Genomic DNA, 24,864 nt, shown 5'->3' with positions numbered 1-24,864 from the left:
ATAATATAGAAGTTACTGCTTGTTTTTTGTCAGGACAAGCAATTGAAATACCAATTTTTATAGAACTACACATTACCAATATTTCAGACAGAACTTACTTTTTGTTCTGCTCTCTTTTTGGTCTCCGCATCCATCCAGGAAAGTTCATCTAAGGTTTTTATAAAAACATCACGAATATCTGCAATCATTTCTTCAACCTGGAAAAACACCAGAATGTTACAAACCCACAGAGTAAGAGGGTGGGCAATGCAGTTCAGCCATGCAGGTTACCAGAACCTGATAGACATTGCCCTGCTGGCTGTTGTGCATCTGAGGGAATCACTGTGTTTGTGCCAAGCCCAAAAATGGGTGGTTTCACACCAGGATTCCAGTGGTGATCACAGTCAGCTAAGGGGTCTGTTCTGGAATTTTCTGTGTGGCTGGGAGTGAGCAGAAATCACCAATTGTTATTGGTTATTGGTAAATTATTATTAGTTATTGGTAAATGGTTATTTATTTATTCAGTTGTGCCCAGTGTGGCAGGGCATTTCACACTGTGCTCTGGGAAAAACCTGCAGTTTTAAACCTTTGGAATAACCCCACATTTCACACTTCAATAAACACTCGAAAATCAAGCCCACCTTGATTAGGCTGTAATAGAAATTGCAACCAAAGCTGTGTCAGGAAGTGCATGCCTTTAAGAATGTGCTTTTTGTTGACACATTAACTATTCTTTGTCTTTTTTAAAAGGAAAGAAGCTTAGAAGTTTCTTTCCTCGATTAGGTGAAAAAGCTACTTTATAGGCTTAAGGGACATCAAACTTAAGGATAGCTAATTGGACAGAAGCTAAAAAGTCTTGCTTAGGCAATTTACTAGAAAAAAGAAGAGAACAAAGAAACTAATTACTTTTGTGAGGTGTTTTACTAGGAGCAGAAACCTCTTGCACTTGGCTTTTTTTTTTTTTTTGTTATTTTGCCTTTTATTAAACCTTTTTGTTTCTAACACTGCAACAGAAGCTATCCTGCTGTTTTTATGCCTCCAAAGGTAGCTGATCTATCTTAGGTGAGCAATAGACCTCCAAGAGCTTATGAGACCTGGCTCAAGGAGACTCCTGTTACTCATGGTGGTGATGAAGGTACCTTCTCCTGTGAAAACTGGAAAAAAGACTAGACAGAGTATTGTTAAATACTCTAAAATACTAAATACAGAGTATTGTTAAATACTTAGTGCCCCTGATGGAGTGCACTCGTGTCACTAGAGGACACGAAACAACACGAGTGCACACACCACTGTTCTCAAGGTGAGAAAAGGGAAGTTTATTTTCTGACTCTAACATTTATAGATTTCTAAAAGTGACAGTGGATGGGAGGGTGACAGTGCCACCTCTCCAGTGACACTGGACAAACCAACAGTCTAACAAACTCCTTCCTTCCGCAAAAGAACGCGAAACAATGAGTTATTGACAGAAAGTGTGCGAGAAATCTCGTTACGAGAACGTAAACATCAGAAGGCTTGGAAAACGTTAAAGAATCGGCGCGACACACTCAGGCTGAGGGCTGAGGGCCTCACCACGTGCTTGCTGTCCCCAGCAAAGGCCTCCTCCACGTAGAGCCGGCCCACGGCGCTCTCCATGTTCCCGTTGACGTAGTTGGCGCAGCGGCGCCACACGGCGCTCTCGGAGGTGGTGCCATAGAGCGCCTGCGGGACACACAGCGGGGCTGAACGGGGCTGAACGGGGATAAACAGGGCTGAACGGGGCTGAATGGGGCTGAACGGGGATAAACGGGGCTGAACGGGGCTGAATGGGGCTGAACAGGGATAAACAGGGCTAAACAGGGCTGAACAGGGCTGAACAGGGCTGAACAGGGCTGAACGGGGCTGAACGGGGATAAACGGGGCTGAACGGGGATAAACGGGGCTGAACGGGGCTGAACGGGGCTGAATGGGGCTGAACGGGGATAAACGGGGCTGAACGGGGCTGAATGGGGCTGAACAGGGATAAACAGGGCTAAACAGGGCTGAACAGGGCTGAACAGGGCTGAACAGGGCTGAACGGGGCTGAACGGGGATAAACGGGGCTGAACGGGGATAAACGGGGCTGAACGGGGCTGAACGGGGCTGAACGGGGCTGAACAGGGATAAACGGGGCTGAACGGGGATAAACGGGGCTGAACGGGGATAAACGGGGCTGAACAGGGCTGAACAGGGATAAACAGGGCTAAACAGGGCTAAACAGGGATAAACAGGGCTAACAGGGCTAACAGGGCTAAACAGGGCTAAACAGGAGACACACAGCAGGGCAAACAGGGCTAAACAGGGCAAACAGGGCTAAACAGGGATAAAAGGGATAAACAGGGATAAACAGGGATAAACGGGAGACACACAGCAGGGCAAACAGGGCTAAACAGGGCAAACAGGGCTAAACAGGAATAAAAGGGGTAAACAGGGATAAACAGGGATAAACAGGAGACACACAGCAGGGCTAAACTGGGCTAAACAGGGCAAACAGGGATAAACAGGAATAAAAGGGATAAACAGGGATAAACAGGGCGAAACAGGAGACACACAGCAGGGCAAACAGGGCTAAACAGGGCTAAACATGAGACACACAGCAGGGCAAACAGGGTGAAACAGGGCCTCCTCCACCTCCATGCCCACACCCAGTCCGTACCCATCCAGGGCACTTAGCTGGACTCACTCTCTAACTAGGATCAGCATGAAAACTCTTACAGAGGAATAAGTTCTGCTGTGGGAATACAAAGAACTTCCATGCCCAGTTGCTGAAATTGCTCAGCATTTCCTTAAAAGCACTAAGCTGTCAGCAGGATTGAATGACTGGAAACCAAGATTGGGTCCATAATGTTGGCCTTGAATATATTCCCCTGGATGATGAGGAGTTTCTAACCAGTCAGTCAGAACTGTAATCCTGTGCAAATAAATGGGGCTGTTCCGATACCAAAATGGGGATTAATTTAGATTCAGAAAAACAAGAGACCAGGTACCAGAGCAGTGCTTTCAAATCCACTCAGCTATCAGGCATAAATCCCATAAATTATAGGTACGCTCCAGCAGAGTAAACACATCTGGCTTTTGTGTGAAAAATCCAAAATACATTAAATATTTATATACTACACCTATATAAAAAACTCTATCTTTTGTGGCTCACAAAAGCCATCATTAGAAGTTAGGGAGAGGTGAATTTCTGCACCTTACGGAAAGCATTCCTCGTGTCCTTGTAGTCCCTGCTGAGGCTGTTGACAAGGTCCATGACGAATCTCCAGGCCATGTAATTCTGAAGGTCTCTGTTTTACACAACAATCATAATAAGCTGGTGATGTTCTGAGGCTTTTGAAGTTTTCTGGAAAGAAAATGCAAATACCACACCTACCTGGAAGAGTATTTTTCAAGAATAGACCTGAGGTTGAGCAGGTAGTCAGGGTCATAAACAATGACGTGTTCCGTGTTGTCAACGTTGATTTGCACAGTTGACATGATGGCATTTATGAATTCTGACCAGCTGAAGTCCTGGAAAATCAATATGCATTATGATATGGTTCCATCGTAAACAGTTAAGTATGTTTGCATGACACAGCTGGTCTGCCTTTAGTTTCCATAATATTTGCACTACTTATAAACAGGGTCATTGTAATAATAGCTGGCCTGAGATCATTTATAGATCTAGAAATGTTGTTAACATAGGGGGGTGTTTGGCAGAAAGGGTAGAGAAATTGCTTTGATTTCAAACTAGCACAATTTTGTTTTTAATTTTTAAAGTTTCTGCCTATTACTTTAAAAAGTGTCAGTGATTGTTCCCTGCCTGTGTCTTTGGAAAGGTTTATTGGAAGAGGTAATGTCTTCCATCAGACAAGTGGAAGTAGCTGAGGAGAGCAGATGAGCTTTCAGGAGCAGTCACTGCAGGTCTGGGAGAGAAGCAGCAAACTCCAGGCTAATCTTGGGAATAATTGCTGTTCTATCCTTAGACATTGCAACACTACCAGCTCCCATCAAGTGTCTTTTGAGCATTTTGGAATAAATTTAAATTAGTGCTGATCTGCAGCACCCCCCAGGCACTAATAATAACCAGGGCAATGCCATTCTGTGACAGGAGTTGTTGTTTTCTGACAGGATGACTGTAATGGTAACCAGCTACACCTGTGGGAGACAGTGAATTATGAAACCAATTAAACCAGGCAGGAGGGAACTGTCAGAGAATTAAAGTCAATAAAACTGCAGTGAATACGAACAAGTGCCAGGAATAACAGTGCTTCATGGCACCTCACTGGCCTCACAAACCTCAATAAAAGTCATGAGGACAAAACCTGCCCACGTTCAGTGCGACATCGTGTTCCTGGGGGGACAGAGCTGTGCTGGCAGAGCTTGGGCTGGTTCTCAGCTGCTCTCCGGTGCCGTGGGTTAAAGGCTGCCCTCACAAACAGCACATGGCTCAGGGTGGGAGCAGAGCTGCCCCATCCCGGGGCAGCTGCAGTGGGAGGGATGTGCAGAGCTGCCCCATTGCATGGCCCTGGCAGCCTGGGCTCCTTGCTACCTGCCCTGCGAGCAGTAATGACAGAGGCAATGCTGGGCAAACCGGATTCTTGTTCTGAATCTGCAGCTCTGGACAAACAGATGGGGCTGAGTATTCACTAAACATCCCTGAGGCAGCTGGTGGCTGCAGGCTGGACTCCAGTCCTGGGCCATGAACCCAGGGGGACAAGGAACAGATCAGAGAACCACAGAGTGGTTTGGGTCGGGAGGGATCTGAAAGATCATCTATTTCCAACCCCCTGCCATGGGCAGAGACGCCTCCCACTGGAAATGGTTTTTCCCTTTGCACTTTTCCACCTTTTTATGTGAGGCCGATGGGAAGATGTGCCTTCAGGAGAAGCAGTGGGTACAGAATGTGCATACAGTTCAGTGTCATCAGAAGAGCAAGAAAGACTGTGCCCATCAGGGATCCTGTTCAATTGCAAATATGTCTTTAACAGAAAAAAAAATCCAGGCTTCATTGTTTAATCCCATCAGTGATAAACTGGAGGTTAAATACCAGGTTATTGATCACTCACCTTATGATTGATTACCAGTGAGAAGTTCTTTTGGAGTTGTGCCAAGGTCATTTTGTTGTACAGCAGAAGTGGGTCATTTCTGTCTTCAGATTTTGTTGTTGCCTGTCAGAGTTAATCAGGAGAGAATCACTGAGTGTATTGAGTGAGTTCCCAGGAGTTTTGGTTCTGCTCAGGGTGCACTGCTGCCCTGTGTGCTCTTTGTGACCCACAGCCCCAGCTCACACAGCCCTGTGCTGCTCTGGGCACTGGCACTTTGCACTGCTGAGTTCAACATCTGCATCCACAGCAGCAGATTTCACCCTTTTAAAGTGCTTTGAAAAATGAGTTATGCCAAGCCTCCTTTTATCCTTCCCTTCCGCTTCCTCTTCCCAATTCTATTGTGTATTCAGTGGGGTTTTTCTGTGTTTTTTAAACAAACTCCCAAGAGCACAATGCCAGCTCTCTTCAGTCACACTGAGGCTGATGCTGAGTTTGGATGGAAGGTTAAAATCCCTTTTAGGCAGTGGCAGCTTCCCCAGCACCAGCTGGACCCCACCACAGCAGGGACACTGCAGGCACGAGCTCCTCTCATCCTGCTCTTCAAAGCCTGTCTTCAAGGAATTCCCTTTTTGATAATAATTGCCCATCTCTGATCCAAGCCCAGAGGTGTGCTTCTCAGGAAAAGGAAGGAAATCCAAGTCAGATGGGTTTAGTTTACATAAATGGTTTTCCCAAGTATGAGACCTTACTATCAGTGTAACTTCAGAAATAGCTGAAGCTATAAAATATGTATTCAGCCTGTTTCATGGTCATCCTCAGCTTCAGGTCCTGCTGCAATGGTTAACAATAATAAGCCATGGTTTGCTCATGAATGCCTTTGGTTTTCTCCATGCACATTCAAACCCTCGCTATTCCTCCACAGTCAAATTCATGATATTATTTTTCCTTTGTCCCTTTCTTTTGAGGGAGAACAGTGCTTGGTAAAAAATGCCCTTGGAACAATCAGCATTGTGGAGCAGCTTGTGCAGCACAAACAGGACTTTGTGCTCACAGCAGGCCAAGGGCTGGGGATCTGCTGCTCTGGGCTCCAAACAGCCCACAGGGAAACGGGACAAAGGGAGGAGAGGCCCCAGCATTTCCAAAACTCACGCTCTAAACCACACTGACCACATTAACCAGACCCCAATCTGTCCCTCTCTGCTCTTGCAGGCCTTCTGTGAGCAGGTCAGGATAAACATTTTGTTGTTTGGGAAACAGCTGCCTCGAATACTTTCCCTTGCTCCTCCCAGGGCACAGCTGTTCCTTCAGGTGTGACAGGCTCTGTGCATTTCTGCTCCCACGGAGCAGCAGCAGCAAGGAGGTTAAACACTCCCCGCACTGTCGGCTCTCTTAGGCATTGTGGAAAAGCTCAATTGTTTAAAGGATAGTTTAAAGAAGTTTTTCTTACATTGGCGATCTCTTTCTCCAGGTCCATAACTCTTCTCATTTGTGCAGAAATGTCACTCTCATTGACAGGAAGATTTCTTTCTTGTCGGATTAGTTTAGCTACAGAGATCATGAAATCAACATAGGCAGAACACGCCTGCAGGAAAAAACAGGAACAGTTTAAAGATAAAACTCTTCCAAGGAGAGCATACCTTGATTATCTTCGGGATTTCACCTTCATTTTTACGAACTGCAGTTCTCATTCCTTCTTCAAACAGGTCAATTTTATCAGAATTACTGTTAGGTCACAACTAGAATTTAACTGTGAGCATTTCCTGATGGAGCACTGCTGGTAACTGGAGCACTGCTCAAAGCTGAACACTCCCAATGACTGCACTGTTTTCATTATTTAGAATGAGACATTTGTATGTCCATATTTAAACCATCACCCATGTTTTTTCTAGCTCACTTTAATTACAAGTTCCAAAAATACCATTTCCAAAGAGCTGTGTTCCCAGGAACATAAACCAAGGGAATTGGCTTTGTGGGAAAAGCTCTCCCAGAAGCTGTGAGCCTCCCCCAGTGCTCCTTGGAACAGCCAGAACTCACATTGCTGTATTCAGAGTTAGGTGTACTACTGACAATTTATATGAAATCTAGCATTAAAGAGTTCAGCAATGGTAAGAATGTAAATACCGCAGCAAATTCTCTGAAATGCCACACAGCCAAATATCTTAAGGTGTCATTGTATTCTATGGAACCTCTGTTTTATTGTAATTCCATTATTATTTGTAATTCTAGTTCCTCATTGTTAAGTCACACTCATTTTTCTATCAGCAGAAATGCTGTTTTCAATATTCCTTTTCAATGCAAATAAAAAAAAAACCAACATGCATAGTGCTGGATCAGCTATCAAATAAAAAATCTGTTTTGTGCAATGTAATCTACCAAAGCAGTGATTAAAGCTAGGATTAATAAGGTGTGCATGCCATCAGCTTTACTGATAGGAGTATTTTGGTAGGTTCAGCTCCTGAGGCAGGGGACACACCTGTTTAATGAGAGCTGCAGGTGAGCAGCCATTCCCTGTGCCCTCCTGGGCACCCTCCCTGCCAGGCTGTGCCCACTGGGGCTGTGCCCACTGGGGCTGCCGGCAGGGACAGGGACAGGAACAAGAACAGGCACAGGGACAGGGACAGGCACAGGGACAGGCACAGGGACAGGGACAGGGACAGGCACAGGGACAGGGCTCAGCAGCCCAAAAGGCTCCCAGTGCCAGTTAGAAGCAGGAGAGATCACTTCAGAAATAGAAAAGCCCATGAAACCACTGAGAGCTACAGCAAGTCAGTGCATACCAGCACTGTAAAAATGAAATTCAATATAGCTATTACCTCAAAGTTAACAGAGGTTTTTAGGTACCAATCAGTGACTTTGTTTTTCTGCTAAGTGCAGCTCTGAAGTCAGGTAGCAAAGAACTAAATCAGCTAATTTCATCTGCACTGTATAAATAGTCTCAGCAATTCCAGTGGAAGCTTAAGACATTGGAACCACTCCTGTGTGAGCAGAGCCATCCTGTATCTCACAGGAGAGAAAGATTCTGAAGCTCTCTTACTGGCAGGTTCCAGCTGTGGCTGTGGGGTGCAGTGCAGCTGGGGACAGAGCCCTGGAAGGGGCAGGGGGCAGAGATGGTTTTGCTGTGTGCAGCTCCTGCAGTGGAACAGCAGCAGGCAGCAGAGCCAGGAGCAGCAGAGAGGGGCTGGCAGGGAACAGCTCTGGTGTGCAGCAGTGACACTGGGAGCCTGCTGCAGTGATAATGCTGTTTTCCAACTGTATTTCCCCCTCCACTTTCCAGCGGTGCCCAGCTGCCCCTCGGGTAGGTCAGAGGACAGGAATTGTCTCTCAGCGCTGCAGTTAACGCTCACATGGAAGGCACAGAGTGTGAGTCAGCTCCTAAAGGCCATCTCACATGGAATGGGCAGTTCAGATGGCAATGATTGTCTTAATGAGCATGTGATCTGTAATTAAATGTAATCACCATTAACTGTTGGCACATCAGCAAAATACCTCCAAAGCCCAAATGGCCTGCACACTTTCTCATGCTTCTGCATTTAATTACACAGAAGGAATGTGGTTAATTAAAGGTCACTGTGGTAGCAGTTTCAGCTCCATGACTTCAGCACAGACCCTTCAGCTCTCAAGGACTTAGAGCACATCCAAGATTAGCAACAGGGATACAGTGTCAGTGCTAACAGGTTAATGAGACCCGCACAAGTAATGAGCAAACAAGAATTAAAGGAGACCATGCGGGGTTTCAGGGATCTGAGCCATTTCTGGGCTATCACATCCTTCTGCTGCTGTGTTTGTGCTCAGCAGTTGCTGAAGGAGACTGTGATCTTTTCAGATCTTTCATGCAGCAAAGTGTTGTCTCTTTGGTTCTGAATGTTCTGTGTTTCTTCCCAAGCCTATTCCTGGTTGAAGTTCACCTGCAGCATTTGCCAGTGGGTCACAGCTCAGAGGTGACCTCCTTTCTGCAGTGACACAACAGGGCTGGCCATGGCCACTCGTGTTCTGCCTAAAAACAGCCCTGACACTCAGGGGACAGCTCTTGATCCGGCTGCGAGGCTCTGTAACAAAGCTAAATTGTTCCGTGTTTATCTCCTTCCAAAAGGTCTCCGAAAGCCAAGGAGCTGCCTGGAGAGCACAGGCTGCAGCAGGAGCACTGTCCCTGCGTGTGCCTCACCTCTTGGTATGCACCCCTGCACTCGTAGTAGTCCCGGGAGGGCAGCCCCAGCCCCGGCTGGTCGATCTGTGAATGCAGAGAGAAACAGAGAAATGCTTAAGGGAGATGGCAGAGCCTGCCCTGTCCTTGGTAACTGCAGGTGCCGAGGCTTCACTGCACAGGTCATGTTCTGGCCACAGGGGCGTTCCTCTCTCGCCCTGTTGCCCACCTTTTTTAATGGCCCACCTTTAACTATTTTCATTCTCGTTAAACTTTTTGGCTTTCTTTCCAATCTTTTTCTTCTCCTGTTGCTGAGCAGTGCAAGGCAGTGGCACCAGTGTTCAAACAGGTGACCCACAGGTGACAGAACAGCCCAGAGAGCAGCTGGGCAGCTCCTGCATCCCCGAACTCCCTGCACGTGGGGCTCCATCCACCCCGGGCAGGAGGCACTGGCCCTTGCTGCTCTCACTGCTCCATCCCAGCAGGCAGCAGCTCCTGCCCTGCTCATGTTCAGGTTTCAGAGATGACCTTTCTGTCTCTGCCTCTCCTGTCCCCCTGGCAGCGACAGTGTCTGAGCACACAGAACAAAGCTGTCAGCTTAGGGAGCTGTGGAACCCAGAGTCTCAGCTGAAAACCACACTAACTCACAAATTCACACAAAGTGCTCAGGTCAAACCCAGATCCCTGATGTTTATCCTTGCCAACTTTTATGTCTGTGCTTCCAGTTATTTGCTGCACTTCTGTGATCAACAAGGCGCCCAGGCAGACTTACGTGAATGATATGTGCTGTGGAATTTTTGTCATCTGTGCCAACAAAAAAATTAATAAGGACTTTTTTTCCATATCTGGAGTTGAGCTGTGCAATAGCTGTCTCAGCTGTCCAAGCAGTACCTAAGCAAATGGAAGGTATAGTCAGTCTCTATTTTTAGTAAGCAATAAATTAAATAATTCAGGTATTTTAACTAAAAGGAAGTAAGCACAGGTTATCTTACCATAGGAATCATCCCAGTTAGTTGTTGCTACAGGCCACTCAGACACATTTGGCAATAAGCTAATTAGAGGACTTCCACCTCGGAGATCAATGGCAGCTTTTGGAAAAAATAAAATGAGTTACCGTGACATTTTAAACCCCACAAATGTTATATATTATAACATATATTATAATGAGTTCAGAAAAGTGAAGCTGAGAACAGTTTCCCCCATCACCACAGCAGCAGTTTGCTGTGATGTATGACTGTGCTTTAACATTTAATGTAAAAATGTTCCTGTCACAAACAGCATATGCAGATCCTTGAGACCATGACATTGAAGTACTGTCTCTTTTCTTCTCTCTCTGCAGATAGCTTGAAATAATAGTTTTGAAAAGTATTCTTGCTATTACAGAAACTATAAAAATATGATTTAGGAAGTCCTGCAAACTGTTTCACTGCTCTTTGTTCTAGTGGCAGAGCCTGGTGTGCCAGGCAGCTTTCACCTCATCCCTGCTAGTTTCTACAAAAGAAGTTAATTCCTTTAATGGAAAGGATTTGAGTTTATATATCTGCAGCAAAGTAGTAACTGAAGAGTTACCTAAAATACCTAAGACAGTAAAGCAGGAGGTGCAATACCAGCGTTACTGCTGACATTCTGACTGGGCTCTATAGAATAGACACATTTCAGTTTTCACTCAGGATGTTATGTGAGAAGTGGTGCACAGAATGGGACACAGGCGCAGCTGCCTGTCTGCCCTTTGTGTGCTGCTGGGGTGTCTGCAGGCCATGGCCTTGGGGACACTTACTTTCATTTATGCAGGACCTGTAGAGGGTTTTGGCCTTCTGCACTGCTGGGATATCGTTGGTGCTGGGGGCTTCGAGGACATCTGGAACACACACAGAGAGTCATGGTCATTGCTGCTCTGTCATGGTCATTGCTGCTCTGTGCTGGTCACTCTGCTCTGTGCTGGTCACTCTGCTCTGTCATGGTCATTGCTGCTCTGTCATGGTCATTGCTGCTCTGTGCTGGTCACTCCTGCTCTGTCATGGTCATTGCTGCTCTGTCATGGTTATTTCTGCTTTGTGCTGGTCATTGCTGCTCTGTCATGGTCACTCCTGCTCTGTCATGGTCATTGCTGCTCTCTCATGGTCATTGCTGCTCTGTGCTGGTCACTGCTGCTCTGTCATTGGCATTGCTGCTCTGCCATGGTCACTCCTGCTCTCTCATGGTCACTCCTGCTCCATGCTGGTCACTCCTGCTCTGTGCTGGTCACTCCTGCTCTGCCATGGTCACTCTGTTCCATTCTGGTCACTCTGCTCCATGCTGGCAGGCTCTGGGGAGCAGGGCTGTGCCAGGAGAGCTCCGTGCCCAGCCCAGGGAGGCTCTGCCCTTCAGCAGAGGGGAAAGCTCTGCAGGTGAAGGGCCCTGCAGTGGCTGCAGTCTGTGCTGATGTGGAACAGAGCCAGTACAAAACTCTGTAGGGTCCCTGGGGGAAACACAAACGCTCTGACTCCTCAGAGACAGGTTTTAAACAGCCAGGCTATTGTGTGAAGATACAGCTGGCAAAACCAGGAGATAGGCAAAGTAAAAAAAAAAAAGGATATTTAGCCTGGAGAGAATGGGCTGGAGAGTGTTACATGAGTACAGAATGCCTTCTTGGACTCTGTTATTTTCACCTGAGAAAAGGGATGGTGAAGAATGTGATACTGTTGATATGGCAGGTAGGGAAACAGCTTCCCTGCTCCTTGGGCTGTCTGATGGAACACAGATAGGCAGGGCATGGGCTGCCAGGGAGCAGCTTGCAGCATTTCAGCTGATGTGCACACAGACAGGCCTCCTCCTCCTCCTCCTCCTCCTCCTCCTCCTCCTCCTCCTCCTCCTCCTCCTCCTCCTCCTCCTCCTCCTCCTGCCAGGTGCTGCCGCTGGGCAGGCTCAGGGTGGCGACTGCAGCTGCTCTGATCTGCAGATAGCAGCAAGGGCAGGTCTGCCCAGCCCTGCTCCAGTGTCACACACAGCAGCACACTCCCAGAGCCTTCTCCAAGCAAACACTTTGGGGCACATTTGTCCTGAACCAAACACAAAAACCTGAAATATCTGGCAGTACTTTGAGCTTTGCTAGAAAACCACAACTTCTCGGGATAACACGGAAGGCAAAGCAGAAACTTTATTTAGTCCCCAAACTGCACTGACCTTTCAGAACAACTTCCAGCTCGTCTCTCAAAATGTCAAAGTTGCTGTAACGGGAGCTGGTCTCGGGGATGACGTTCCTCTTGAGCCACCCTCCGCACGCGTACTGGTAGAAGTCCTGGCAGGGCCTGGCACTGGGGTCCATGTTCTCCAGGATCCTGGCAGCTGCAGCACACAGACACGCTTTGCACACGCTTTGCACACGCTTTGCACACGCTCTGCACACGCTTTGCACACGCTCTGCACACGCTCTGCACCTCGCTCCTTGTCTCTCAGGAGGGAGGGCACAAATGTACTCAGTCTAGAACAGGCTCGAGCGTACTGGGATGTTCTAGAGCAAGCAAAGTTCTCAGCAGTGAACAAGGAATTGCAGTTCCTGTGCTGACCACAGTTCCACACTCTCCAGTTGGCTGTGTTTACTGCTGGGGAACTGACAGATGTTCCTACTCCCTGTGAGTGGTCACTCAGTTCTAAATAAAATGTAGGATGTTTCATTTACCCTTCATTTACCCTTCACTTAGCCTTCTTTGTACTGAAACGTGGTGAAAAGGGACATTAAAAGCACAAGGCATAGCAGAGGTTAACTATCCACTGTAATGTAATTTTGGTAATTAAGTATGATTTAGACTCAACTAAATCTTGGCTATTTAAATCAAATACTGACTTTGTTGGACTATTTCAGTTCTTGTCAGGAAAGGTTTTTCTATTAACGCCTTCTGGAAGCTACACTCATTATTATAGCTGCTCCCCATTTTTCTCTAGAGCTGTTACTGCCTCTTGCTATCCCTGTGACTCCCTGGGGTGGCTTGTCCAAGACTGGCCGGTCACTGAGCAGTCGTGACAGGGATTCTCAGTGAAATCCAATTCCTTGGTGACAGCTTCCCAGCTGCTGCCCAAACCCCCTGGGCTTCCCCCGTGCCGATTCCTGTTCCACCCAGACTGCTTCTACCACCAGTGTGCCAGAACAGAGTCTGCCACAGAAAAGAGAGATCCGGGGGGTCAGGCAGGAGCTAGGGATACCTCTGAATTCCCCAGGATACTGAATATTCTTCCCATTTTTCTGACATTATTTTTAGTAAATTATGAGGCTTGTGATTCCAAGTGTTCATTCCTCCACATGGGCAAGTCAAATATTTATAGTTATTTTTCCAGTGCTTTCAATATTTTCCATGTCTCTCGTGCTGGTGGGAATGGAGAGACAGTCTGTGGTGTTTGTGTTGGTTTGCCTGCCCCCGTTTTTCTGCTGGCTCAGGAGTGTCACATCCTAGGCCAACACCTGATGGTTTTACATTGTTCCAGCGCCTGCAAGATGGAAATAGCCATGGACAGGTGCACTTGCGACCTCAGACTGCTTCTGTAGCACAAAACCCACTGTGGAAACAGATGCAAAGCCTCCTAGTGATGGTTTCCCTGCTGAAGTCGATGGCTTCAGGGTGACTTTGATTTGAAGGGACACAGGATCATGCCAACAGCCAGAGACTGGGAAATTCAGTCATGCTCTTACTAACTGTGGCACTTGCTGCAGCCCCAAGTGCTCTGGGACTGTGGAAGCCCTGGTGCTGGTTTCTGCCCTTGTTCCCTGTTTCAGTTAGGGGAAGGGCAGTGCTTTGGATGCTGCAGTTTATTCCTGTCCTAGCTCCACCAGTTTGCTGTGAAAGAGGAAGGCTGTAACTATCCCTACCACCTCCTGTTTTAGGGTGTCCCTCTGATCTCTCTGCAGGCTGGGCAGCACCTGAAGGGCATCCCTGTCCCCTGGGTGCCCTTGGCACGTGTCAGTCCAGCAGCACAGACCTTCCCGGCCAGGGGTGGACACCCAGCCCTGCCAAACACTGACAGCAGGACAGAAACATCTCCTGACACCAAGAAAATACAGCCCTTATCCACTGACTTGTCCTTTGGGAAAAACCTCACAACAGAAGCCAGGAGAAAGCTATGTCTTTCTTAAATCTGAGAAATCATTAACAGTGTAATATCAAACCTGCCTTGAACTGTGCAGTCGGGTTGCTCTGCTTGGAGTCAGCACCTGGGTAATTCAATGTGCCACACAGAAATTCTGTGCCACACAGAAATAATCATCTCCCATAGCCCTCCTGCTCCAAGGTCCAGCCCAGCCAGTATCAGCTATCCAATTTTATCAGAACCTAAAGCCTAAACACTGCAAAAGTACCAGAAGAGCTCAGCTGTGGGCACTGTGGTCTTTCATTTAGGGCTGCAGGGGAAGTACATACAGTGAGTATGACATGCAGAACGCTCTCCTCAAGAGTGCTGCTTGCACACCTGAGCCCCCAGATAACCATTCATTATTTGGCTGATACCACGGATATATTATAATCAATTATGTTTAATTATGAATTAGTTATATATTATAATCGATTATGTTACAAATATTTTATTATTTTATCTCTGATCCAGGTGAATTTATACCTATACAAATACAGGTAATTCCCAGTGTACTCTTGATCAGTGCTCAGTGCTGCTGTGACAAACCAGTGTTGGGCTTTGTTCCTACTGTCACTTGTTTACTCTGGCACCAAGAATGTAGAGCTTCATATCAATTACTAGTAATGATTAATCTTACTGTAGTGCTCCTGATTGCCAGTTGTTGCTTTAATAGCTTACAAATAAAGAAATATGAGCTGGCAAAGCAGCCAGTGACCTGGGGAGGATTCAGGAGCAAAACAATATGCTTACCTAGGTAAGAAACAGAGACTAAAAAAAACTGGGACCAAAATCCCAGCCTGTTCCATCAGTCTGTGCTGCCTGAGCCCAGGGAAGTCATCAGAGTGTGTCAGCTTATCCAAAAAATGCTCAAATGTACAAACTGCATTGGATCTTCCTGTGCCACACTGCAGTGGCCTCACAAATCCATGGACAACAGTGCCATGCAGTTACTGGCATTTACCCTGGGTATAACCAATGAGTTCTCATTACATTTTTTCTTTGTTCATTATTTATTTTACTACATTTTTTTTTTCCTTCTGGTCATCTATTTGCAGCTCTTCTCTCAGAATGAATAATCAATTCTGTCAGTATCTTCACTTTATCCCTTCCAGTGGTTAAATGCTGTTAAAGCATTTAACAGAAGCATAAAAGAGCAAGATTGTCCTGATTAATTACTTTGGGCACTTCTTGCTACATTGTGCCTCATTTCTCCAAACTTTTCCTGCTTTTCCTTTTGGAGTTCATTCACCATCCCACAGTCTGTCTGACTCCCCTGCAGCAATGCGTATTCAGCTGAAAGGAGCAGCATCAGAGATTAAAACCAATCTGCTGGAGAATTAAATGGATCATTTTCCCAACCACAGCATGAGCTTTCATGCTGGGAGAGGAACACCTTGGAAGTGAAGGGAGCAGACAGTGATGGAAATAATAAACCTCACATAACCTGAAATGAACCCTGTGTGTGGCCCATGCTGATGGCAATCTCAGCTCCTGGGATGAGGGGCTGCCCTGCAGGGCTGAGCTGCTGAAACAGGACCTGCAGCCCCAATAAACTGAATTTCCTGCGCTGTTTCTGCCGTATCTGCAAGTCTGAAGGTGTCTGTGGATCAGCCCCTTTGGAGCCTCCATGGGGCTGTACCTGGGTTCCCTTAACAGCTGCACTTGTACTGAAGGATGAAGCAGCTTGTCGGACTATTACATGCAGAATTTTTGGACATGGAGGATGGCTCTGTAAGATTGACACGATCACAGCACGAGAGTTTACTTTTGCAGAAGAACTATGCTAAGGAAATCATGTGGGGGAACAGACCCACGCTTCCCTGTGCCATACTTGTCTGCAGTTAGATGGGAGAATTCCGTGGTAGCAACTTTGTTGTAAACCACATAAATTAATTAAAAACATATGTATTTTCATTCTTACCTGATTTGATACAGTCTGGTGTCTTGCAAATGCCATCTGAAAGAGAATACAGTCATATTCTTAATAATTTACTTAATTATTTACTTATTCACTCAATGTCAATATAATAAAATCTACTGTAGATATTTCCATTGACAGTCAACTTAATGGCACTGTACAGTAAGATAATATGAATGGACACCTTACAGTCAGTAAGGGAATATTTATAGGCTCAGGCTCTAAAAATACCATCATCTTCAACCCTTTAGGGTCATTCAGTGCTAGTCACTCATCATGTGGAATTTTTGTAGTCATCAGAGGAAAATGACCCATCAATTGGAGGTGGGCAAAATACTATTTTTATAACAGAGAAGTAATTTAGAGAAAAATAGCTCAAGGACTGGAGAGAATGACAAAGCCAGTTTGGATTTAGCAATACTTTACAATGACAAAAGGATTTTCAAGGAATTATATGAAAATGCTGAGACATTCACTCTGAAGTCTTCTGAACAAAATACAGGATCCAGGAAAATGAAAATATTTCCTTTTGAGACTTTGAAAATAACACTTTCTTTTTTCCCCCACAATGGTATTTTTCCAGCCCATAATTGAACTATACTTCAATAAAAAGCTTAAGCACAACTATTAAGTACTTCAAAATTTATAAAAAACCACTTAATTCCAATATAAGGAAAAATTCTAGTTTGACCCTAGATGGAAGTTTTAGCTTCTCTGTATTATCTTTTCCAAAAATTACCAATGTATTTCCCCCTGAATGAAATTATTTTGCTCTGGCTACTGAAGCACAAAGCCTCTCAGGATGATTACACTCACTGAGAGTCCTTGCTGCAACAGCCTGAAAAAGGAAAAACAGGAACACAAAGGGAGCCCTGGAGTTTGGTTTTCTTCAGCAATGTTGTTCTTTGTTGGGATCGTTGCTTACTGAAGCATTAATTACAAACAGAAGTATTCCTAAGTCAGAACAAGCAGATGGTTTGTGTTTACCCCAACTTTGCAGGAACAAACGAATCCACCGAGTCCCAGTTGGAAAGAGGCGGTTTCGGAGTTTTTCCAGCAACAAGCCATGTGTGGCAGTTTTACATTTCATCCATCCCAGCCCTTTCCTCTCTGCCTGTACCTGTGCTCCCAGGCACAGCAGCTTTACATTTCATCCATCCCAGCCCCTTTTCCCCTGCCTGCTCCCAGGCAGCCCCCTGCACTCACCGTCGTACGTGGCGTACAGGACGATCATGGTGACGGCCACGATGGCCAGCAGCAGCACCACCACAGCCAGCCCTATTTCCAGGCCACTCCATCCCAGCTTCTTCTTTGGTTTTGGAGTATTCATTTCAGTTATATCCATCTGGCTTTCTGACTTGCCCATAACCCAGTGTCTGGAATGGAAAAGGGAATATTCACTGGGCACTTACCCTGAGTCACAGGCTCGAAACCGGCTCCTCAACTGCACACAACAAAGGTGTTTTCTAGGTGAGTTTTCCTGTTGTTTGTAATACTATAGAGCTGTCAGTCAGGAAGTGAAGAATCCTGCCCTCTGCCAGGCCCGTGCACACTCACTCACACACACACAAACACACACACACACACACACACTCACTCACACTCACACTCACTCACACACACTCACACTCACGTACCAGGCACTTTGTGTCATGGATGGAGAGCAGAAGAGTGGAGTTCCTTCACGTGGAGGAGCTTCCTTCACACCACACAGAAAAGGAAGGCCAGTGAACCAAAACCTATTTTTAAAATGTACCCGTGGGGTTTAATCTTGTGTGAAGGTACAGGAGTTCACAAGCAGTAAAAAGCAAGTCTCTTTGCTTGAATAAAAATTAACTTAACCTGCCAATTACTTATCTAATGCCAAAGGTCAAAATATGCCATTGTGCTTCGCTGTCACTTCTAAAATATTATGTAAGCAGTTCTTGACTACAGCTTTACAGCTGGCTCTAAAAATAGAAAAAAAAAATCAGGCTGTGCTGGGAGCCTGTCAGACTCACACTGAAGACAGTGAGCGTTCACAGCAATTTTTGAGGAGCTGCGAGCAGCCTGTCTGTGGAGGTTAGAGCGCTGCACTCGCGAGTCACGCAACGCCGCTGGCACAGCTCACGCTCCCTCGCGCAGCCCCGGCAGCAGCTCTGGAGATTCTCCTTCTCCTGCTCTGCAGAGGGAACGGGGACACCTTTGCAGTGCTGTGGCGGCAGCTCTGGGCCCTCCCTTCACCTGCTCCCACTCATCCAGGGCCAGACCTTCCTCCGCCAGCTGGGATGCCAATCCCTACACACACAGCAATGCGTTTCTCAGTATTTCACAATGAAATCCCTGCCAGCATTTCCTGGGGCTCTTTACATCCACAGGCAGTACACACCCTTGCCATTCAGTGGTAAAAAATATGGGAATTTCACTGGGGTAAATAATGGGAACACTACATTCAGCAGACCCCTCACACCAAGGTCAGCCCTCCTTACATCCTCTCCCTCTCCCCATATGTCAGTGAGGGACCATTCTCAGGCTCTGCATCCAGACAAGTCTAAGACTCAGAACTTCATTATTTTAAACTGGCTTAGCTGTATTATTGCTGCCTTGTGCTCATCCCACCTCAAACTCTCCTCAAACTGCTGCAGTCTCTCTGATCTCCAGTCTTTGCTTTTCCACTGGACTCCTGCCTGATTATTTTCCTTAGTTTTCTGCCTGATTCACATTCCTTACTTTCCAATAATCCCTTCCTTCCTCTGATGTCCACCTCCCCTAAAATGAGGCTCCTCTGCTGCAGAAACAGGTCCCTAAAGTGTTTATTAATAAACTAAAGATGGCCAATATCCCACAGATGTAAGAGAGGTTTCTACAGATGTAAGTAAGAGAGGTTTCATGTTGCATGGGTTTACCAACACCTGTCTTGGTGGCTCACTGGACATTCTCACACTGTTCCTCTACATAAACGAGAGGATATTTTATTTCTGTGTGTCTCATCTGCCCTTCTGTCACTGCTCCTGGGACATGAAGCTGCAGGAGGTGGCTGGCAGTGCCAGAACTGCAGCTCTTCCACGGCTCAGGAGGATGAATCCTGAGGTCTGCCCAGCCTCTGTCTTTCTGCACTGCAGGGACCAGCACAACTACTTTCATGTGCCTCATCAGCTGCTGTTTTTCTCTGAAGAACAGGATTTTTGGTCAAATGAGCCAGTGGTCTCTGAGGCACAGGACTGAAATCCCACTGAAACGTGCAAAAGAGTGAGAGATGTGCCCTGCATTAACTGTGAGCTAGAAATTGGTAGGTAATAAAAAAGCAAATTAACCATTATCCCCTTCCCACTTCCAGTCATATTAAGCAGCAAAAGAAAAGTTATTTATACAGACTAAATAGTGGCCAGTCTCCGGAATGCTCTGAGCACTTGGAGCCTCACTGAAGCAATGATGCTTATCTCCTGACTCTGGCGGTGACTTTGAGCGCTGAAAATACAGTTCCGTAGAGCAGCAGGAAACACTGCACCTTTCATGTGTAAATATGTTCTTTGCAGTCATCTACGTTTTCCAAGCGAGCTAATCTTTCTGTTCCTGCAGGAGAGCTCCTCGCGTCTAAGGGCATCAGACTAATTTTTGCTTCTAGTTATTTGGAGAGTTGAATCCGTTTGCATTAACGACCACCAGGTAGAAGCTGCTTTATGTGCTACTGCAAGCACAGCGAAACTGTAGGAATAATTTAAGCAGATGCAAGCCTCGGTATTCTGGTTTTCTTACACTTCTCTGGTGCTTTTGTGATCCCCTCTGCTCTGCCTGCTAAAGCTTAGACACCACAGGGAGCTGAAGATGTTTCGACTGATGCTGATCCAGATGGCACAAGGAGTTAATGAATGCATCAGCTTTTGGTTTTGGGACGGGTTAGTAAAAATCGATTTGTGGCTTACTCGGCTCCCAGCGTCGCCTCCACAGAAAACGTAGTACACCACAGGAATACTTCACTGTGTTTTCATTAACTTGTGCAGCCTGTCCCGTGCCAGCCGGGCAGTGCCACGGGGCATCGCCGGGCAGCCTGCGGGGGCTGCTGCTCTTGCGCCGCACGGAGCCCGGCACAGCCCTGGAGCCGGGCACAGCCCCGGAGCAGGGAACAATCCCAGGAGCCGGGAACAATCCCGGAGCCGGGCACAGCCCTGGAACCGGGCACAGCCCCGGAGCCGGGAACAGTCCCGGAGCCGGGCACATCCCGGAGCCGGGCACAGCCCCAGAGCCGGGCACATCCCGGAGCCGGGCACAGCCCTGGAGCCGAGCACGTCCCCGGAGCCGGGCACATTCCCCAAGCCACGCACAGCCCCAGAGCCGGGCACAGCTCCGGAGCAGGGAACAACCCCGGAGCCCGGCACATCCCGGGAGTCGGGCATAGCTCTGGAGCCCAGCACAACCCCGGAGCAGGGCACAGGCCTGGAGCTCTGCACATCCCCGGAGCAAGGCACAGCCCGGATCCCGGCACGTCCCCGGAGCTCTGCGCATCCCCGGAGCCCTCGGAGCGCGGCTCCGGCCCCCGGGGAGGCGCCTAAGGCCGGGCCGGGCCGCCCTGGGCGGGGAGGGCGCTCGGCGGTGCCGCAGCCGCTGCCCGGGCCGGTCCCGGCCCGCCGAGGGTGGCTCGGGCCGGGCTCCCGGGCTGCGACCCGCGGCCGAGCCCGGCCCCAGCCCCAGCGTCCCGGCTCGGGGAGCGCCGCTGCCCGCTAGCAGCTCCCGGCTTGCGGAGCCCCGTCCGTCCGTCCGTCCGTCCGTCCGTCCGTCCGTCCGTGCCGCCCCGCTCCCGCAGCCCCGTCCCGCACTCAACTCACCCGCTGCTGCTCGCAGGGCTCCGGCCGCGGGGCCGCCTCGCACATCCCCGGGCGGCGCCGGGCGGAGGCGGCGGGGACGGCCCGAGCCGGCGGGTCCGCGCCCGCGGGGCCCGCGGGGAGGCGGCGCCGGCTGCGGCTGGGGCTGGGGTTGGGGATGGGCTGGGGATGGGGCTGGGGATGGGCTGGGAATGGGGATGGGGATGGGGCTGGGGCTGGGGCTGGGGCTGGGTCTCAGGCTCGGGCTGGGGCTGGGGCTGGGTCTCAGGCTCGGGCTGGGTCTCAGGCTCGGGCTGGGTCTCAGGCTCGGGCTGGGTCTCGGGCTGGGTCTCAGGCCGGGTCTCAGGCTCGGGCTGGGTCTCGGGCTGGGTCTCAGGCTGGGTCTCAGGCTCGGGCTGGGTCTCGGGCTGGGTCTCAGGCCGGGTCTCAGGCTCGGGCTGGCGGGGCTGTGCCGGGCAGCGGCCGGCGGCGCTCAGCGCCCGCGGGCAGCGGCGGCGCCGCGGGGCTCCCGCCCGGCCGGGACATCCGAGCCCGGCGCTCCCGCTGCCCGCCGATCAAAGGAGCCCTTGTCCGCCGGCCGCCGGGCCAGCAGTTCTCCGGCTGACCTGAAGGCTTCTTCCTCTCGGCGATCATCAAAGCGCGATGGGGCAGGGAGCAAACAAACACCGCCCGCCCCCGAGGCGCGCCGTGCCCCCGCCGGGGCAGAGCGGGGATGGAGCGGGGATGGAGCGGGGATGGAGCGGGGATGGAGCGGGGATGGAGCGGGGATGGAGCGGGGATGGAGCGGGAATGGAGCGGGGATGGAGCGGCCCCGCACCTGCCCGCGCCCCGCTCCCCCGGGAGGCTCGGGAAAAGGAGGGGATGCGAGGGGATGGAGCGGCCGCATGTCTGCGCCTCCGTGCCTGCTTCGTGCGCACTCATCGCCTTTGTCAAATTAATGCAGTCGCATACGCTCTGCAAGATCTTGCATCCTCATTCACCGAGTGATTCCTCCTTGGGAGGGAGATAGCTGTGACTTCTTGCACGGACAGGCAGCTCTGAGCGCTGTGAAAAGATTTCTCTGCCACCGATATTTGTTTCATTCTTACAAAGTTTCATCTGCATTAAGTTTCATTTTTACTAAGAGACTGACAAACATCAGCAGCAACAATATGAATTGCAGTCATTCCTCTCATTCAAACCAGACACCACACTGCTTTCTGCTGCGTTCCTTTAGAGGTTTATTACCTCTGAGGCAGACATGGCAGGAATTTCTGAAATCTTTTATTACCGGCTACACACACTAAAATGTCTGCGGCTTGAGAGGGGTAACTTCTGCCAAGAAAGGTGGAAACTGAATCCCCGTTTCTTTATGGGACTGCCCAGTGAGTGATCTGCAGGGCAGATGCAATGAGGACGGGAAGATGAGCATTAGCTGTACAAATGAAGCACTTTTGCGAAATGAACTTCTGAAGAAGGAGGTTTTATTCACCACAGAAGCAATAGAAGTGTCAAAAATGGGCAAGAAAAAAACTTCGAGAGGTCTAGAGAACAAAAATACTTCATTTTCTTACAGAGAGGAGTGGGGGAAATACTGATTATATCCTTTCCAGGATCAGTGTTCAAATTATTATAAATATCCCACGTTCACGCTTTCCTGCAGTAATTCTTACAGAGTTCCAGTCCTTTTCCTGGGACAAGCCATGTGCTCCTGCAGGTCCCTCCTGTCATTACCTGATGCCTTAAACAATAGCAGATTTCACCAAGCAGTGTAAGACTGGAGGAGGCATTAAAAATGCATGTGATTTTGTAACCAGGTGCCCATTGCACAGCCTCCACTGAACAAAGCTTGGGAAGTGCAGGGTGATGTGCAAACAGACTGAACTAAAATGGCAAAAAAAAAAAAGGACTTGCTTCAAAAATTCTAGGTGAACCAAAAAAAAGTAGAACTGCCTAATGAACCACAAAGAGAGAGAAAAGGAAGGCACTCGTCTGGCAATCTGTAAATAGCCCAAAGAGGACTGACGTACCTGACAGGCAGGGAGAGAGTTTCCACTCCTGTAGAGCCCCGTGCTTGGAAGGAGAGAGCAGCGTGGGTGACACAGGCTGTGTGATCCCTGAGCCAAACACTGAGACTCCTTTGGGTCTGTCCTGGGGAAAGCTCCCAGCAAGCCAGCAGTGAGACCTGCTTCTTGAGGACAATGTTATCTCTGCTGCTGCGGGCAGTCACAGAAGGGAGCCTTGCAGGGGACACAGCATTGAGGTGGGGTCTCTTCTCCTCCCAGATAACAGTGATAGGACAAAGGGAAATGGCCTCAGGTTCTGCCAGAGAGGTTTTGTTTGCATATGAGAGAGAATTTCTTCCCAGAAGTGGTTGCCCAGCCCTGGCACAGCTGCCCGGGGCAGTGGAGGAGTCCCCACCCCTGGAGGGACTTAAGGGTTGTGTGGATGTGGCACCTGGGGACATGGTCACTGGTGGCCTTGGAGTGCTGGGGGAATGGACAGTCCTAGAGGGCTTTTCCAACCTCCACATCCCTGGGGTACATTAACCCTTTAATCCACTGCCTCAGCATGACCAAATTCCTCAACGGAGGACAAAGCATTGCCTCCCACCTAATGGACCTCTCCTGATACAAAATACTAGGCCCAGAAGGACTAGCCAACCTGCAACTAATATAATCCCTTGGCATTCTAGGGGTGACAGAGCTGTATCTTCATTGTGCCCGTGGACATGGCCTGCAGATTCCCCAGGGCAGGCCCAGTGACCCAAGGAGCAGCTGACCCTTGTGTTGATTCCAGTTAAACACTGAGTGTTTGCTCCCCTCTTACTCACCTTCCTCTGCTTCCTCTGTGATTTCACCAAGATAAAAAACAAAGAGGCAAACCAACAGCAGAAAGTTCACCCCACAATGGAAAGAAACAATGGAACCCTCGAATTCAGAGATAAGGGTAAATAGTTTTCCCTTAGCACCTTGCTGAGGTGTGCTGCTCTGATCTTGCTGTGGGAAGGAGCAGGAGGAAGAGTGTGCAGCTTCATCCTTTAGGGACGAGTCTGGAGGGTCTGGCACTGCTGCTCACGGACCCCTCTGGGCTTCTGATGCACAGCCACCAGGCTGAAACAAATACGAGGTAAATTTATAGAAACAAATAACACTCAACATAGCATTTAGAGTCAGAAAATGAACAAAAGGGAGTTAATGTGGAAGAGCACACTATTGTTAAATCTGTGTCCTTAAAAAACAAAGAGTTCTGCTCGCTGCTGATTTGAGAAGAGCTGGCAATACTTAGCAGTAGTATCCCTTATAAATCTGGCTAGGGAAGGAAGCTGCTCCAAAATCTGGGCCCACAAGTAGCTCAGAACAACACACAGAAATGGGTTCACTGTCCAGCCTTCAGAAAAGCAAACTGTATCCCAATAGCTCAACTGGATTTCCTCATGGAGTCTAGAAAAGCCAGTGATCCATTCAATATTGTGTTCTCCTCCTGTTGGTCCAAAGGACCACAGCATCACCTCATTCCCCAAACGACCTCTGGGTGACATTAGGACTCATTCACACGACTGTGAAACAACATTTTTGGTACTTGTATTTAGTTCCTTTTGGAAAAGCTCACCTTTCAAAGCAGCAAAGCCAGGGTTCAAGGAACAATTAATATCAGTGCAGCCTGTGTGAGTGAGACCACGTCTCTCAACCCTGCTGGTCCCTTCCCCATCATGTCCTCTGCTAGAGGAGAGGAAAATGGGGAACCTCCTGCCTTCCCTCCTGAGCCCTGTGCATGTTCAGTGCAGCTGGACTGTGAGAATTGAGGTGGTAAAGTCTCTCCACACGAGCATTTCCTCTTTTGGTTCTGGTGTTGTTTCTCAGTAGGTCTGTAATGAATCCAAGCCTGGGTAATTTCTCATTCAGG

General features: G+C 48.6%; 1 protein-coding gene across 2 annotated transcripts in view; it reads right to left on the bottom strand.

The window, feature by feature from the left end:
• The window catches only part of MME (membrane metalloendopeptidase), a 35,187-nt gene extending 14,101 nt beyond the window's left edge, over positions 1-21,086 (bottom strand). Inside the window, exons 1-14 of one of the 2 annotated variants that reach the window (XM_059479610.1) lie at positions 20,983-21,086; positions 17,387-17,556; positions 16,184-16,219; positions 12,325-12,486; positions 10,940-11,020; positions 10,155-10,250; positions 9,935-10,053; positions 9,184-9,249; positions 6,469-6,603; positions 5,043-5,144; positions 3,368-3,504; positions 3,188-3,281; positions 1,549-1,677; positions 99-197 (exon numbers count right to left, since the gene is read on the bottom strand). In XM_059479610.1, the coding sequence (XP_059335593.1) occupies positions 99-197; positions 1,549-1,677; positions 3,188-3,281; positions 3,368-3,504; positions 5,043-5,144; positions 6,469-6,603; positions 9,184-9,249; positions 9,935-10,053; positions 10,155-10,250; positions 10,940-11,020; positions 12,325-12,486; positions 16,184-16,219; positions 17,387-17,546 (1,416 nt within the window). In that variant the 5' untranslated portion in view covers positions 17,547-17,556; positions 20,983-21,086. Of the gene's footprint in view, positions 1-98; positions 198-1,548; positions 1,678-3,187; positions 3,282-3,367; positions 3,505-5,042; positions 5,145-6,468; positions 6,604-9,183; positions 9,250-9,934; positions 10,054-10,154; positions 10,251-10,939; positions 11,021-12,324; positions 12,487-16,183; positions 16,220-17,386; positions 17,557-17,592; positions 17,784-20,982 lie in introns of those variants that run through there. The other variant, XM_059479611.1, reaches the window with a different exon arrangement.
• Positions 21,087-24,864: the final 3,778 nt, after the last annotated feature.

Source organism: Ammospiza nelsoni, chromosome 10 (genome assembly GCF_027579445.1).
Source record: "Ammospiza nelsoni isolate bAmmNel1 chromosome 10, bAmmNel1.pri, whole genome shotgun sequence".
Taxonomy (NCBI): Eukaryota; Metazoa; Chordata; class Aves; order Passeriformes; family Passerellidae; genus Ammospiza; species Ammospiza nelsoni.
The sequence above is the reverse complement of the archived record's forward strand: the minus strand, read 5'-3'. Positions and strand labels throughout refer to the sequence as shown.